The sequence below is a fragment of the Rhinatrema bivittatum genome, chromosome 6 (genome assembly GCF_901001135.1).
Source record: "Rhinatrema bivittatum chromosome 6, aRhiBiv1.1, whole genome shotgun sequence".
Lineage (NCBI taxonomy): Eukaryota > Metazoa > Chordata > Amphibia > Gymnophiona > Rhinatrematidae > Rhinatrema > Rhinatrema bivittatum.
In genome coordinates this window covers 160,910,241-160,925,156 of record NC_042620.1, presented here as the reverse complement: position 1 = coordinate 160,925,156, position 14,916 = coordinate 160,910,241, and the positions used below count along the sequence as shown (strand labels likewise).

The window sequence follows — 14,916 nt, the reverse complement described above, 5'->3', positions numbered from 1 at the left end:
GGATGTAGATACAGATACTCCTCCAGAAGACCTCTCCCTTGCTAATTTTATAAAGGAAATATCAGAGGAGGACACATGTCACAAGACATTGGAAGTCCTTCAATTTGTAGATGCCCCCAAAGAAATTATGGCCATTCCCATCCACGAAGTGCTCTTGGATCTGCAAACATCGCCTATGGGAGCATCCTTGCACTGTCCAACCAGTTAATAGAAAGACAGATACAATTTATCTAGTCCAGCATACTCCAGGGTTTCAGAAGCAACAGCTACCTCACCAGTCAGTAATAGTAGAATCCGCACAGAAAAAGACAAATAGGCTGTGCCACCATTCTTCAGCTCCCTCTGGAAAGGACCAAAAATTCTTGGATGGTTTGGGCCGGAAGGTCTTTCAAGGTTCTAGGTTTGTGTCACCCATAGCTGCCTATCAAGGACAGTACTACAAACAGATTAAAGGCACGGTAATGGGAGCCACAATGGCTCCCGATGTTGCCAATTTGTATGTCGTCGCATTTGAGGAACGTTGGATTAATGACGGTCTGTTTAAATGACGCATTAATACGTGGAAAAGACTTATAGATGACGACATCTTGATTTTGCATGGGGATGAAGAGACATTGAAATTATTCATGGAATGGTTGAATACACGTAACCCACACCTTTTATTTACAGATCAACATAGCACACAACAAGTGTCGTTTTTGGACATAAAAATTTCCTTACATCAAGGTGCGTTCAGCTTTTCCATCTTTGGAAAGCCCACGGACTGGAATACTATTTTACATTATTCATCTTTTCATCCCAATCATTTGAAAGACAATCTACCAGTAGGACAATTCTTGAGGCTAAGGAGACTTTGTTCAACCATAGAAGAATTCCAAATTCCGGCGGAAGAAATGAAAATGAGATTTTGCCAACGAGGATGTCCGTATTCAGTTATTAAGAGAGCCAGATGGGCCAATAGGGACTTATTGCTACAACAGAGAATGAACAACCAAATGACCGAATTATGTGTGTTGCCTTACACACCACACACACACCGATTGAAAAGCTAGCATTTTGAAACCTTGGCCCCTCTTACAGATGTATCCATGATGAGTTTTAGAGCTTACAGGATAGGGTGAGGGGTCTAGTTCAACTGGGCAGCATGCAGGATGAAGAACTAGAGGGGTCTTGTAGACTGCGATATTAACTGGGCAAACTGATAGACTAATTAGAAAAAACCGGAATGACCCTTGTGTGAGCATGTTTTAAAATTCACATGTAAAAGCCGGCAAAGTCCTATGGAAGATACATAAAATATGTTTGCTCGAGCTATCTCTTAAAATTAGGCACATACTTATGTGCTGGAGGTGTATTTTCAAACGTACGTGTGCAAGTGCATGCATGATTTAGAATTGTAGCGCATCTCCACTCATGCGCCGCTGTGCATGTGCCTTGGTGCGCATGCGCGCGTTTTAAAATAAATCTGATAACTTATAATTTTACATTCATAAATCTTTTGAAAATTCACCCCTTAATGCACAGGATGCACACTGGAAGGAGTGCTTTGGCATATGGTGAGATTTTTATTTCAGAATGTTGAGGTTACTTGGTATTGTGGTAGCTTGAGTAAATTGAGACTACTTGTATTCTAGAATCTCAATCAGAATGAAACACTCTCACCTGATTTTTATTTGATAATTTTTGTTTCCATAATTTATCTATTAAATGATATAATTCATCAGTTTGAGAAAACAGAATTGATTGGAGTGATAAAGATTTGATTTCTTTACAGGATATGGTTTCATTGTGCAATTTCCATAATTACGATAATTTGAGGCACTTTGCAAAGAAGCTTGATCCTCGCAGAGAAGGTGGTGATCAACGGGTATGTTTTTATTTCTCAGCATTTCATGTTGCTTCTGCTTTAGAGCTATAGCATACTGTATCTGTAAAAACATAAGACTATTAAATTGTATCCATTGTTTTGTGGTTAAATTTTAACCAAAGAAAAACACCGAACATGACTGACTGTGTAAATGTAAGTGCTACTGGAGGAGTAAACTTAATTTACAAACTGTTCTTACCTTACTATTCATATATTAGTAAAAAATGCATTCTTTCAGTTTGATAACTTGTTTTCTAAAATTTAGCCAAAACGTCCCTGAGCAAGGCATACCTGAAATATTGTGTTCAAAGATAAGCAAACAGTAAGCAATTGATGTTTTGTTACTTCATTGTATTAGAAGTAGGCTAAAAAAAAAACCCCAAAAAGTTTGCTATTAAGAAACACAACTTTTATTTTGCAGTTCTCTGCTTGCAAATCAACAGTAAAATACATATATTATAAGAACCAAAGTGTGCAGAGGAGTTAAACATTTTCAGTATGGACCAATCTGCTTGGATGTCTCAAAAACAAGCAAAACTTCATCATGATTGTGACCTTCTCTTCTGTTGGGCGTGGAGATTCTGGTTCCCTACCCATCAGTTGCATTGTTGCCAGTCTAGTCTGTTGGGTTGTCTGCCCTGATTAGTATATTCACTCTCTAAATGTTTTTTTTCTATTGGCCAGTTATACAAAGGATGCCCAGAGAGAGAGAGAGACACTATTAGCAAACCAGTAGTGAGATTGGACCGAAGAGTAAGACTTAAACTAAGATTGAAACTTCCCGGGAAGGCTGTCTTAAGAGGATCAATATGAAAGTCTAGTTGAGACTCCAGCAGTGACAAAATGATCATAATCATTTTCTTAGTTAGTAAACATTTGCTTAGCACTTACATTTTAGTAATATAGAATGATCACATGATACCTGAGGGGCTGAAAACCACACAGGAGTGGTGCATAAAAGTAAATAAGACTTTTATATTCAACATCAGGATTTGTAAAATAATTTGGTTTTAGGTGTGCAGTCATACATGTGTTTATCACAGATTTAATTTACTGTTTCACATTTGAGTGATGTACACTGCTCAAAAATGCCTAAAGATTTTGTTTTTGTCCTGTCTGCTTCTTAACTAAAGAAGGGTAATATTTTATGTAGTTTAGTTGGGGGGGGGGGGGTGCTTTATAAACTATATCTGAGTCTTACGAGCTTTTGTGCTGCAAGTGCATTAGACATGCAACACATGGCTATGGAAAGATAAGTTATGGGGAAACTTACAAATTGAGGTCAGGAGGGACTTCAGACCTATCTAGCATAGAGCCTGTGGCCCAGGAGCAGCAGGTTTGAGAATCAAGATTTTATCATTCTGTTTGCGTATGTATTTTCCCCTAGCAACAGTATAAATTATATATCTAGAGTTTTAAGAGTCCTTAAACTTTGGCCAGAATACTAGTATAAACAGAATTTTCCAGTAAAATATGTGCACTCGTTCTGTACTGATGAAGTAACTTTTCTAGTTTGCACTGGATGAAACTCGGTGTAAGTTAACATTTGTTTGACAGTACTAGTAAGAATCCAGTCCTTTGCTCACGTACACTAATAAATTATGTATCTTGCTTGAACAACCAGCATTCCTTTGGACCAATGGACTATGAAAGTCTGCAGCAAGAGCTTGCTCTAAAAGAGACAATATGGAAAAAAGTGTCACCCGAGTCAAATGAGGACACCTCCACAACTGTAGTTTATAGAATGGAAAGTCGGGGAGAGAGAAACTAAAGAAATGGGCTCTTGTTTCAGTGATGATCTTCAGTGTGTTCTCCAGTATCAGTAGTTTCTTTTCAATCTGAACTATTTATTTGCTCTGAATTGTTTTTTGTGTGTTTGGTGTTTTTAGATATATACCAAATATATATATATATATATATGTATATTCTAACTGTATGCCTATGCTATCACACCAAAAATCTGGATATATAAGCATTCATGTGTCGGAACTGTTTATTTATGAAATGCAGAACTACAGTAAACATAGACATGAGGATGCAGTCTTTTTTTTTTGCCGAGCTGTGCTGTGGAGCAGAGTATTTGATGTATGATATGAGCATTTTAAAGACTACTTCAAAATGGGATACTTTTGCTTAAGGAGCAATGATGCAGCAGGTCTTAGCAATAGGTTTCCAATATTGTAAATGTCGAGTAATTTTAATCCCACTGGAAATCTTATATTCTTTCCATACAATTTCTGTCTGGAAGCTTAAGGTATTGTAAATAGATGTTTTGAGAAAGTAAAAGGGGAATTTGCTGTTACGATAGCATAGACTAGTCAGAAAGTAGGGATTGCCTAATGGAATGTGCAGTTATTCCCCATGTTCTCTATGAAATTACAAGGGTTAATAGTGCAATTTTAAGGCCTGATTTACGAAGGCTTTTCTCCCATTCTGTGTCTATAAGGAAACAGCTTAGTAAATCAGGCCCTTAAAGAAGAACTCGCAGTTAATGTACAGATGGCAGTTATATAAATTCAGAGGGCCTGGTGAAAAATTCTACTGAGAGAATTGAAAAGTCAGTTTGCTTGGTTTTTCTTTTATTCCAGTGTCTGTGTGCAGCTCCATTCTCCTTGCAGTGACTAATTGTGCATTCTGTGTGCTAGTTTTTGCCTTTTTGCTTAGTAGCAGCCTGAAATACTGCAGTAATCTATTGATGCCCATTATGGCGATTTTGTTTTCTCCTTCGGATTCTCCATAATTTGAAACGCCTTTCAGACCTAACGTAATTTTAAAACCTATAAAGTGCTTTAAGGGGTGAATTTTCAAAAGCATTTACACTCATACATTTGATTTTTGAAAATTATTCAGGGGGTTGTTACATATAAAAGTACATGTAAGCAATTTCAGGTGAATTTTAAAAGCCTGGCGCGTGCGTCCATTAAGGGATATATGAATATATTGGGCCAGCACGCGCCAAGCAGATTTTAAAAGCTTCAGATATGCGCGTATCTCCTGCTGTGAGCACAAATACATTTTTTTCCCAAAACAGGGGCGGGGAATGGGCATTCCTGAATTTCATATTGAATTAGCGTGGAAATATGCACACAAGCATGCACAAGCATGCGTAATTTTAGTTCTGCTATGGATGTTGTGTGTTAAAACAGATCAGCAAAACGGGAAAGGGGGAGGTTATTAAACTAGGGGGTTTGGAAGTCCTATCTCTTACCTCGGGAAAACTGGTAATGGCGTCTGAGCGAGTGTCTCTTAAAATCCCTGCAGCATTTGTGTACGGGTGCGAGCTGGCAAACGTGCGTATATGCGTGCCTGTTTAAAAGTTTCCGCCTTTGTGCGTACTTCTGTGTTTATTGCAAAAATGTGCTCCCAAGGGCAGAGCTGGGTCAGGGAAATCATTTACACCCACATTTTCGATTTTTGAAAGCACGTGTGTAAATCTTTGTGTGGACATTTACACTGCTTTCTAACAGGCATAAATGTGCACTCCAATGCTGGTCCCACTAATTTTCAAAGCGAACTTATGAGCATAAGTCCGCTTCACGTTTAGGCTGAAGTCCACAATTTAGCCCTCTGCAGGCTATTTATTCTTTAATGTGCATCATAACCCAAAACTATTACCATCTTGTTTTGTATTAAATGTCTCTATCTTAAAACATCTTTGCTTTCTTGAAATGATGAGGCAGTACCAGAAATGTTTGTCCTCCTGCATGGATACTAATATTGCATAATAACTCAGAATTCTTAGAGGGGGGCTATTGGAAACCACCCTTTTTGCTTTCTTTGGATACTAAAGCTACTTTGCTTTGTAGCTGTAATGTTAACAAAGAATGTGTGTGTTAAGAGTATGCTTGGGATCATGAGGGCTGTTGCCCTTTGTTTTAAATAGGGTTCCTTAACCCAGTATTTGTCTTATATCAATAGGTTGAAATGTATTCCAAAAGATTTTGTACATAGAATTATGCTTTTTATTTAAAAAAAAAAAAAAAAAAAAAAAGTAATGAAGATGATTTGGGGGTAATGATTTGGTTATCAGCAGCAAATGCTCATAACACTCCTTGAAAACATAAACTGAATTCTTAGAACTTCCTCGGTAGCTTCCTGACCAAGCCCAGGAGAGGTTAGAGGGCAGCAGCACTTAGGAAAAAAGCCCCAAATTACAAAGAAAGGGGTGTACGAGAAATATTGTTTTTTATTCTATATGCCAAGGGAATTAACTTGACCAATTTCTGTGTTGTCCAGATTAAAATGGAGATTATGTAGAATAATGTACATAGGCAAGTTTTAATGCCTTTGTGCCTGTTATAATGGAAAAATAATTTTCACTAATTTAAACTAATTTGTTTTGGTTTGAAAATTTGTAGAAGGGTTTTCCAATAGAAAATTGTAGTGAGAATTGTTGGTCATTTATGTAGTCTCACTCCTTCTATTAGACATTTGCAGAACAGCCCTTGTGTGCTCTGATATCATGATGGTCTTTCTGCAGAGCCACGTGGCCCTAGTTGTGGTTTGCATTCTATTATTCCACATCTAGAGAATACATCACAAATTAGTTAAGAACTGAGAAGGAAAAAAGCCTCATATTCAGCGCCATTATAAAGTAAACGTCACAACGGTGTATATAACTTTTTTCCAATGGAACAGTAGTTTACTTAAATAGAAGGAAATAGTAGTTTGCATTGTGGGGTACACTAATGCCTCTCCACCCCCTCATCTGCCAAAGAGAAAAATGTAGTATTGGTAAGCAATTAGCTTTAAGTTTCACATATGTTATAGATAAAATTTATAAGTGCCTTTTCTTTACATAAAATGTGCCCGGTTCCTTATTTTTAAGATGGGAGTTTTTAAGAACAGTAATGCTTATAATGATTGAGTCCCCCCCCAGCTATAGTCTACTGTAGTAGAGAACATATTTCTTGTATCAAAACTTGCTATATTCACATATTTAGGAATCCTAATAACCAAGGCATATTGTTTTGTCCATATCAGACTATATAGATAATTAAAAGGGCAAAAGCAAGTATTTCTGACAATGAGGATAACTTCTGAAAACCAATCAGATACTTTTTACTGGATTAATTTAATATATCTCCCACAACTTGTTTACAGTTAATTCTATATATCCAAGTGGACTAATATGGCAATCACTGTTCTTTAATCAGTGTAGTCCTATGCTTTATTACGTCTCTATTCTATATTTTGGAATTTCTTTTTTTTTTAAGTTAAAATGCAGTTTTTTAATTTTAGATTATACAGCATAACTCAAGTTCATTTCATTTATTCAGTTTTCCATTTTTTCCCCAAAAGAGACCAAAATGGATACAATAGGGAGAAATCTCTAGCTATGTAATAAGGATTAGCTTTAAGCTTTTTATAAAACTAAAGCTTAAAGCTAATCCTTATTACATAGCTAGAGATTTCTCCCTATTGTATCCATTTTGGTCTCTTTTGGGGAAAAAATGGAAAACTGAATAAATGAAATGAACTTGAGTTATGCTGTATAATCTAAAATTAAAAAACTGCATTTTAACTTTAAAAAAAAAGAAATTCCAAAATATAGAATAGAGACGTAATAAAGTCACTTATAAGTGACTTAGCAACCTGTTGAGGTTTATGCTGCTATTTGTAGCTTTATTTGCTATTCTCCTGAATGTATAGCGTTAACATAAGTTGCTGTGCTTTCTGAGTATGGTATACTTGTATACTTATACAAACCCATTCCCCACGCCGGAGAACTAATAATGCATGTTTGTTTCAAAGTCTGCATGATGGCACACGAAGGAATAAAGAAATATTTAATAACAGAAGCCTAAAAGGATAGTATGTCTGGACTTAAATCCACTATATTATGGCATATAGTTGAATTATTGAAGATAATCCAAAGGTTTACTGTGTATGCTCAATAGATTTGCGCAGTGTTAGCAGTTCAAGGATGTGTGTGATGCTTTGGCTAAAGCAGGATATATGTAAGGTATTTCTAGGTTCCTGCTTTCATTCAGTATTCTAGTTTTGCATTTTTGAGGGTGTTTTAATTGAAAACATGTGGGACTTTGTCTTTACATGTACAAATCAAAGTATAAAAGTCTCCTTTATACACCATATAATTGCAACAAAATTTGATCCCTACACAGAAACTAATTTTAACATGTAAATGTCTGTATAGCCATGCCCAGTTTTTCTACATTTGCTTTCCTACCAATGAAAAATGTGCAGTAAAAGCCTAAGTGTCTGCACATTATATGTTTGCCTTTTAATCTGTACCATTTCTATAATATCCAGGCTCTCTGGAGTAGTATCTCAAGAAAGCAAGACATAAGATACCAATTTGCATACACTTCCTCCAGCATTTGCTATCAGCTCTCCTATGTATATGGGAAATTTTGTCAAAAATGAAATGCAACTGCTTTAGAACCTTATGTTGGTGTTCTGTAAAGTTACAGGACATCAGGGGGTGAGGCTAGAAACTGCAGACTACTGCAAGCAGAAGTAACAGTCATAGCAGCAACAGGGGCAGCTACAATCCTTTTCCACGGAGAGAGATAATCTGAATCCATGTTGAGCAGTTTCATGTCAACCAAATGACAGTGTCAATTTATTGTGGAAGTGTTGAGTTGCAATATAATTAGGGCTTCTGATTTTAGGTTTTACCCAATAAACATTGATAAAACACCTCCAGTGTTTAAAAAAAATGTGTTTGACAAACACTGAAGAAGATCACTTCCCCATATACTCTCATTCCTCCCTTTTCCTGCCTTGGGTTCTCCAATCCGATTGTGAGCCTTTTCCTCTCAGGTGCACAAATGTACGTATTTAATTTAAACTGAAAAGGAACCTAGCAATAGTAATCGCCCAGAAGAGCACCAGGTTTTTATACCCTCAAAGAATTCCTCATTAGCTGGAAAATAAACTCCTAAATTTATAATTTATGAATGTCTAAAAACAAAGCCCTAAATATAATATAGATGACATGCAAGAGACATGTTTATACTAAACTGTTTTTTTTTTAACCTGTAACTCTGGTCTAATTGTGTATATGCTACTAATCTTTAGCCAGTGGCATAGCAAAGGGGGGCAGTGGGAGTCAAAGCCTCCAGATACCGGGTTATAGGGGGTACTCGGGCCCTCTTTTTGTGTATGTTTTAGCCACAAACAGGTAAAAGGCGAGAAGAGGGTGTTTGAAATGGTGGCTGTTTCTGTTGCCTTAAGCATTTCTACGAGGAAGGATGGTGGTGGTGATGGTGGAAAAGGGGGAGGGGAGCACATGGGAAGCAACAGAAATGTATTAACCCGAGGTGCTAGAGATCCTTACGACACCACTGCCTTTACCTTTTATGCAAGTGGGAAAATTGTTTTTAAAATGCTTATCCTTATCAGGGGGAAAAAGGGCCCGACCTATACAGTATGGGCGAGTATGTCTTTTCCCCACAGAGAATCTGGCACACATGAAAATCTTCCCTGTGCAGATTTATATTATGCCATGTAGGAAATTTTCCAGAGTAAATATGTGTTTTTCCAAATGAGGACAGAAAACACTATTTGACTAAATAAAAAAATATATTATAAATGAGAATGTTTTAAATGATTCAGGCAGGGATACTAGTTTATGTTGAATTCATTCATAAAAATCATGAACTGTAACTGCTGCCAACCAATAGAAGTCCAGAAATTTTACAGCATTCCTCATATTTGCATTTTGGCGTAATTTTAGGAGAGGCTTGCATTACTTAATTACTCTCTGTATTGCCCTTTTACAAATATAAAGAATAGATGAATCTGGACATTAGACTCATGTTGGATCATTATAGCTTGAGTCCTACATTTATGGGAATCACCAGATATGTAGTTATTTTATTTTAAACTAATGAAGAAAACAAATATGTTTTCTCTTTTCAAACACTGTTTGAATCTTAATTCAGTACAGAAAGCAAGATGCTTTATTTTTGTATCTGATTTGCAGATAATGTTCCAGAGCTGAGTCAGATACAGACCACAGAAGGATGCTGCTCAAAGAAATTACCACATGTATACAGTTCCTACAGTTTTTGGCATAATCTGCCTGCATTAGGTCAGGATATTTTCCCTGAGACATGTTGCTACCTCTTATTTTTATAAAACGTAGATAACCTCCCATTAATTCCTGGAAGTTTTGTTTGATAATTGAAGTGATTTTGTTGAGCCCTGTTTGCTTCAGATCAGTGTCTATAGATATAATTAACATGCGCCCAGACTAATTGTTTTCCTTAACTATTATAAACTGGTTTGTTGTAAATCTGTTGTTGGATGGGTTCCTGGCTGCCTGGTATATATGGTATATTCTGAATACACTTGTGTTACAAGTTTTGGAAAGATATTTTGAATACTAATAAAACCTGTTTATCCTGCCTTCTCCATTTATTAATAATGGATTCTTTCCAAAACTTACCATAAGGTAAAAATGCATTCATAGCACACCTGTATCTTTTTTTCATTTTATCAAATTTATAAATCACTTTTTCTAGGTTAGCACAAAGCAATATACAACAAAGTATAAATTCAATAATTTACACTAAACAGGCTATTCCTTCAGTAGGGACCTTTGTTTTCAAATTTCATTTTTTCCCAGGAATTTGTCAGGGTTTTATAATCAAAAAAATCCCAAAGGAACAGTCCCTCATTGTAGCTCACAACTGTCCTTTTGACTAAACTTTTGTTTATCAAGCGATTCAAATTTACTTATGCAAAAACGTTAAAAGCTAACATTTTACTTCCAAAGTAACACTTCTCTTTTAATACAACATTGATAAGATGTAGTATACCCCTCAACACACACACAATGTCACATCACACATACTCATTCATACTACACAACCCTTCCCCAACTATAAATACCCTCCCCCACAATCTTTTACACCTGAAGTCATAATATTAACTACACCCATTGCTAAAAAACAAACAAAATGCATCTTGAAGGCTGCTCACTGTGCTGTTCCAAAATTCTCACTTTACAAATAAACTGAAGGTTCAAAAATCACTTTGCAAACAGTCTAAAAAAAAATCCAAGTTCCCAAATGGTCAGAAACAATTATAAAGTTCTCCTGGGGAATAATCCTCCTCGAGTATGTAATGCCTTCCTGTTTGTATACTGCTCAAAAAATGTGTGCTTTATTTCTAACGCTGCAAAAAACTCAAAAGATCTTCCCACTTGACAAACAACGTCTTGCAGTAATCTCCAATGTTTCTGCACCAAGAAAGTAATAACAGTGGCAGCTTGCACCGCCTTGCTCTCTCCCCCCTCCCCCCTTACATTATCACCATCCATTAACCACACATACTCCAGTATTGGTGTAAATAGGCCGCAGCTTTTATTAATTATTAACATAAAACCCCAACTTTTCGGTACCCGAGTATTAGTGCGTTCGTCAAATATTATTATACCGGGCTTCGTACCAGCGTCCGCCATTTTAGCCAGTCCGCCATACGCTCTAACCGGCCCCCCGCCATGTCCAAGCCATGGGGCCATCCCCCGGGCAGCCCACGCCCACCTCTACGCACTTCTCCTTCCTGTGGCCACGGTTTTCCCACCGTGTCGTCCGGGCCCCTCCTGGCCCCCCTAACTCGGGTACCCCCGCCAACCCTGCATGCTGCGACAATTGTACATTTGATAAATCTCTTGCTAACATTATCTTCTGACTACCTCCTCCTGAGTGTTCCTTGTCCTCCCTTTCTTGCTCTTATTTGGGTGGGTGGGTGGGAATGCGAGCGCCGGCCAGCGAAAAAGGGCCTGGCGCGGCGCTCGCCCTGCATTTAAGCCCCGAGGTCTCGCGCCTGATGTCTCGCGAGACCCCGGGCCGAGGCCCGCGCGCCTGCGCGCGCCCCCCCGATGACGTCATCGCGCTGGAGCGCGCCGGCGCCATCGCGCCTCAATGGGGTTCCCGGGGCCTCCCACCATCTTCGGCGCTTCGGCCTTCCGCCGTGCTGCTCTCCTCCCCTCCCCCGCCCCTCCACCCGGCCAAGGTAAGACCACTCCGAGGGTGGGGGAGCGGGGGTTGACGACCGGCAGGCAAGCGCCCTGTTAATGGGGCCCTCCCCACAGGCGCTTGTCGGTCTTTTATAACAGTGGCAGCTTGCACCGCCTTGCTCTCTCCCCCCTCCCCCCTTACATTATCACCATCCATTAGCCACACATACTCCAGTATTGGTGTAAATAGGCCGCAGCTTTTATTAATTATTAACATAAAACCCCAACTTTTCGGTACCCGAGTATTAGTGCGTTCGTCAAATATTATTATACCGGGCTTCGTACCAGCGTCCGCCATTTTAGCCAGTCCGCCATACGCTCTAACCGGCCCCCCGCCATGTCCAAGCCATGGGGCCATCCCCCGGGCAGCCCACGCCCACCTCTACGCACTTCTCCTTCCTGTGGCCACGGTTTTCCCACCGTGTCGTCCGGGCCCCTCCTGGCCCCCCTAACTCGGGTACCCCCGCCACCAGACCGGGATAGTGTTACACTTGTCCCGGGCCCCCCCAACACCAGGGTCCCCCAATCCCCTACTGCGGCCCCAACTTCGCTCAGCGCCTTCTCCAACGCCTCCTGCATCGCATTGTTGAACAGGTCGTATCCGACAGGTGTACCAGGTCCGGTCTATACAGACCTAGGCATGGCTCATCTGCCCAATCGTGCCGAATCGTCGCTATGCCCCCCTTCCGGGCCCAGACTTCGATCTGCCTGTTCACCTTCTTGCGCCCTCTGCACCATAGCTTGTCGCCCTGCCATTTTAGCCTGGGTATGATCTCCGACCATACTATGGTTGTTCCCTGGGCCATCTCTCTTATCGCCTCCAAATCCCTTTTTATATCATCAATCAACTGTTTAGCTGTAATTTCCCCCAAGTCGTTGCCCCCCAAATGAACGACTATGACATCCGGCTTCTGCCTTGCGCGCAAGCTGTTCTGCAATTCCGGGATCAGCCGACCCCACTTCATGCCCCGGATTCCCATCCAGGTTACACCGACTCCCCGTGGTGCCAATCCCAGGTGCGTTCCGTATGGTCTCTCCCGAGCCGCCCAGTGCACGAAAGAGTGTCCCACCAACCATACTACCTTCCTCCGGGAGAATGGACCTGTGGGCGAGATATGAATTCTTACGTTACTGCCCGTTCCCAACCCCTTCATGCCTCACGTACCTATTTGCTGCTGCCGATCGCCACCTGCCTATCCTTCGAATTACCTCCATGGGCAGGCCGGCCTGCGCCGCACTCGTGGCGGCCCCAATTCTAAAGGAATGCGTACTGAATTCCTCCGGGTTCAAACCCACACTTTCCACTACCCTCCGCAGTACTGCCGCGAACTGAAATTTGGTTAACGGCACCCCATCCTTATGGATTAACAAGTGGGCACCCCCTCGTGGCCTGATTTGTAAGTAATTTTCCATGTTTTGTACCGGACAGGTTACCTGTGCTGGCACCCTAGCTAGCCTTATGTCCGCCCCCTTCGCCCTCTGATCGGTTTTCGATTTATGCACCCTTATGGTGATGCCCTGTCCCTGGACTGTGACGTTAGTATGAAGTATGCCATCACTTCCTTCATCCGTTTTGGACGCCGCCACCAATTCACTGACCCTCAGAGCTGCGAAAAAAGCTGTACAGAAAGCGGCTCTGAAAAGAATCACCTCAAATCTCTCTGACGCTACCTGCGCTACCGCGTGCCATAGACTTACCAATATCTCATGGGTTATTGGCCGCCTCTTGTCCCCCTTCCAGACCGTGCTTCTGGCCCAGCCGGCTAGCAGCTTCTTGACCATGAAATTATCCATGGGGTCACCCAAGCCCTGCGCTTTTGCAAAAAATGCAAAACCTGCCAGTTGATTCACCGTTGATCCTCTGGACATCCCTTCCTCTTTCGCCCATGCCACGAACCTCTCTATGAACCTGCTCTCTATGCGCCCCCCTTGCCATCCCTGCCCTTGCAAAAATGTTTGTACGCTAGAGAACCCTTTGCAGTATGCTTTCCAGGTTGCTGGGGCCACCGATGACCTTAGCAACCCCCATTCCGTATCATTCCAATCTGCCATAATTGCGTTGGCATGGGAACTCCTTCCGCTTCCGCCTCCGGCACCTGTTGGCGAAAAAGATCCCACTTAGCCCTGGATAATGCATCCGCCACCTGATTATGGATGCCTGGTACATGTTTCGCTCTTATTGTCATGTTCGTTCGTAAGCCCTGTAGGACCACTTCCCTCAACAACGCGGCCACCTTAGAGCAACGCGCCGCCTGCCTGTTAAGCACGGTCACCACGGCCATGTTATCCGACCAGAAAATGATCTTTTTGTTGCCCAACCTATGTGCCCAGACCGTGATGGCCACCAGGATCGGGAATAACTCTAGGAATGTTATGTTCTTCACTAACCCGCTCTGCCTCCACTCCTCTGGCCACGGTGCAGCGCACCACGCGCCCTGGCAGTATGCCCCAAATCCCCATCCGCCCGATGCATCCGTGTGTATATCTAGGTCCTGGCTCGACCTCGCCTCCTCCTGCCACATGGAAATCCCGTTAAAATTGTCCAGGAATTCCAACCACATAGCCACTTCCTTTCTAATTGGGCTCGTGATTCTGATGCGGTGTTGCGGCCGCCTAACCCCTTTTGTTGCGTCCGCCAGCCGCCTCAGAAACGCCCTACCCATCGGGATGACCCGGCATGCGAAGTTCAAACTCCCGATTAAGGATTGTAAGCCGACCAAAGTCGTCTTCTTGCTGGCCAGGGCCTGCCGGAGCATAGCCCGTAATTTGTTCAACTTCTCAAGCGGAAGCCGCGATGTCATAGCCTGCGTGTCCAGTTCGATCCCTAAGAATGATAGGGTCGTAGCTGGGCCCTCGGTTTTTTCCTCCGCTAGCGGGACCCCGAAATCGGCCGCCATGCCCTGGAATGCCGCCAATGTTTTTTGGCATGTATCCGTGCCGGCTGGGCCCACGAATAGGAAATCGTCTAGATAATGTGCCACATTACAATTCCCTGCCCTTTTTTGTAAGACCCATTGCAAAAAACAACTAAACATTTCAAAGTAAGCACAGGAGACAG

The 14,916-nt window shown here is 41.3% G+C and overlaps 1 protein-coding gene across 4 annotated transcripts in view; it reads left to right on the top strand.

The window, feature by feature from the left end:
* Nucleotides 1-14,916, top strand: part of GLS (glutaminase) — a 251,083-nt gene that overhangs the window by 166,957 nt on the left and 69,210 nt on the right. For 2 of the 4 annotated variants that reach the window (XM_029606093.1, XM_029606092.1), the window contains exon 14: nucleotides 1,775-1,867. In XM_029606093.1, the coding sequence (XP_029461953.1) occupies nucleotides 1,775-1,867 (93 nt within the window). Of the gene's footprint in view, nucleotides 1-1,774; nucleotides 1,868-3,491; nucleotides 5,878-9,818; nucleotides 10,245-14,916 lie in introns of those variants that run through there. The other 2 variants (XM_029606095.1, XM_029606094.1) reach the window with 2 other exon arrangements.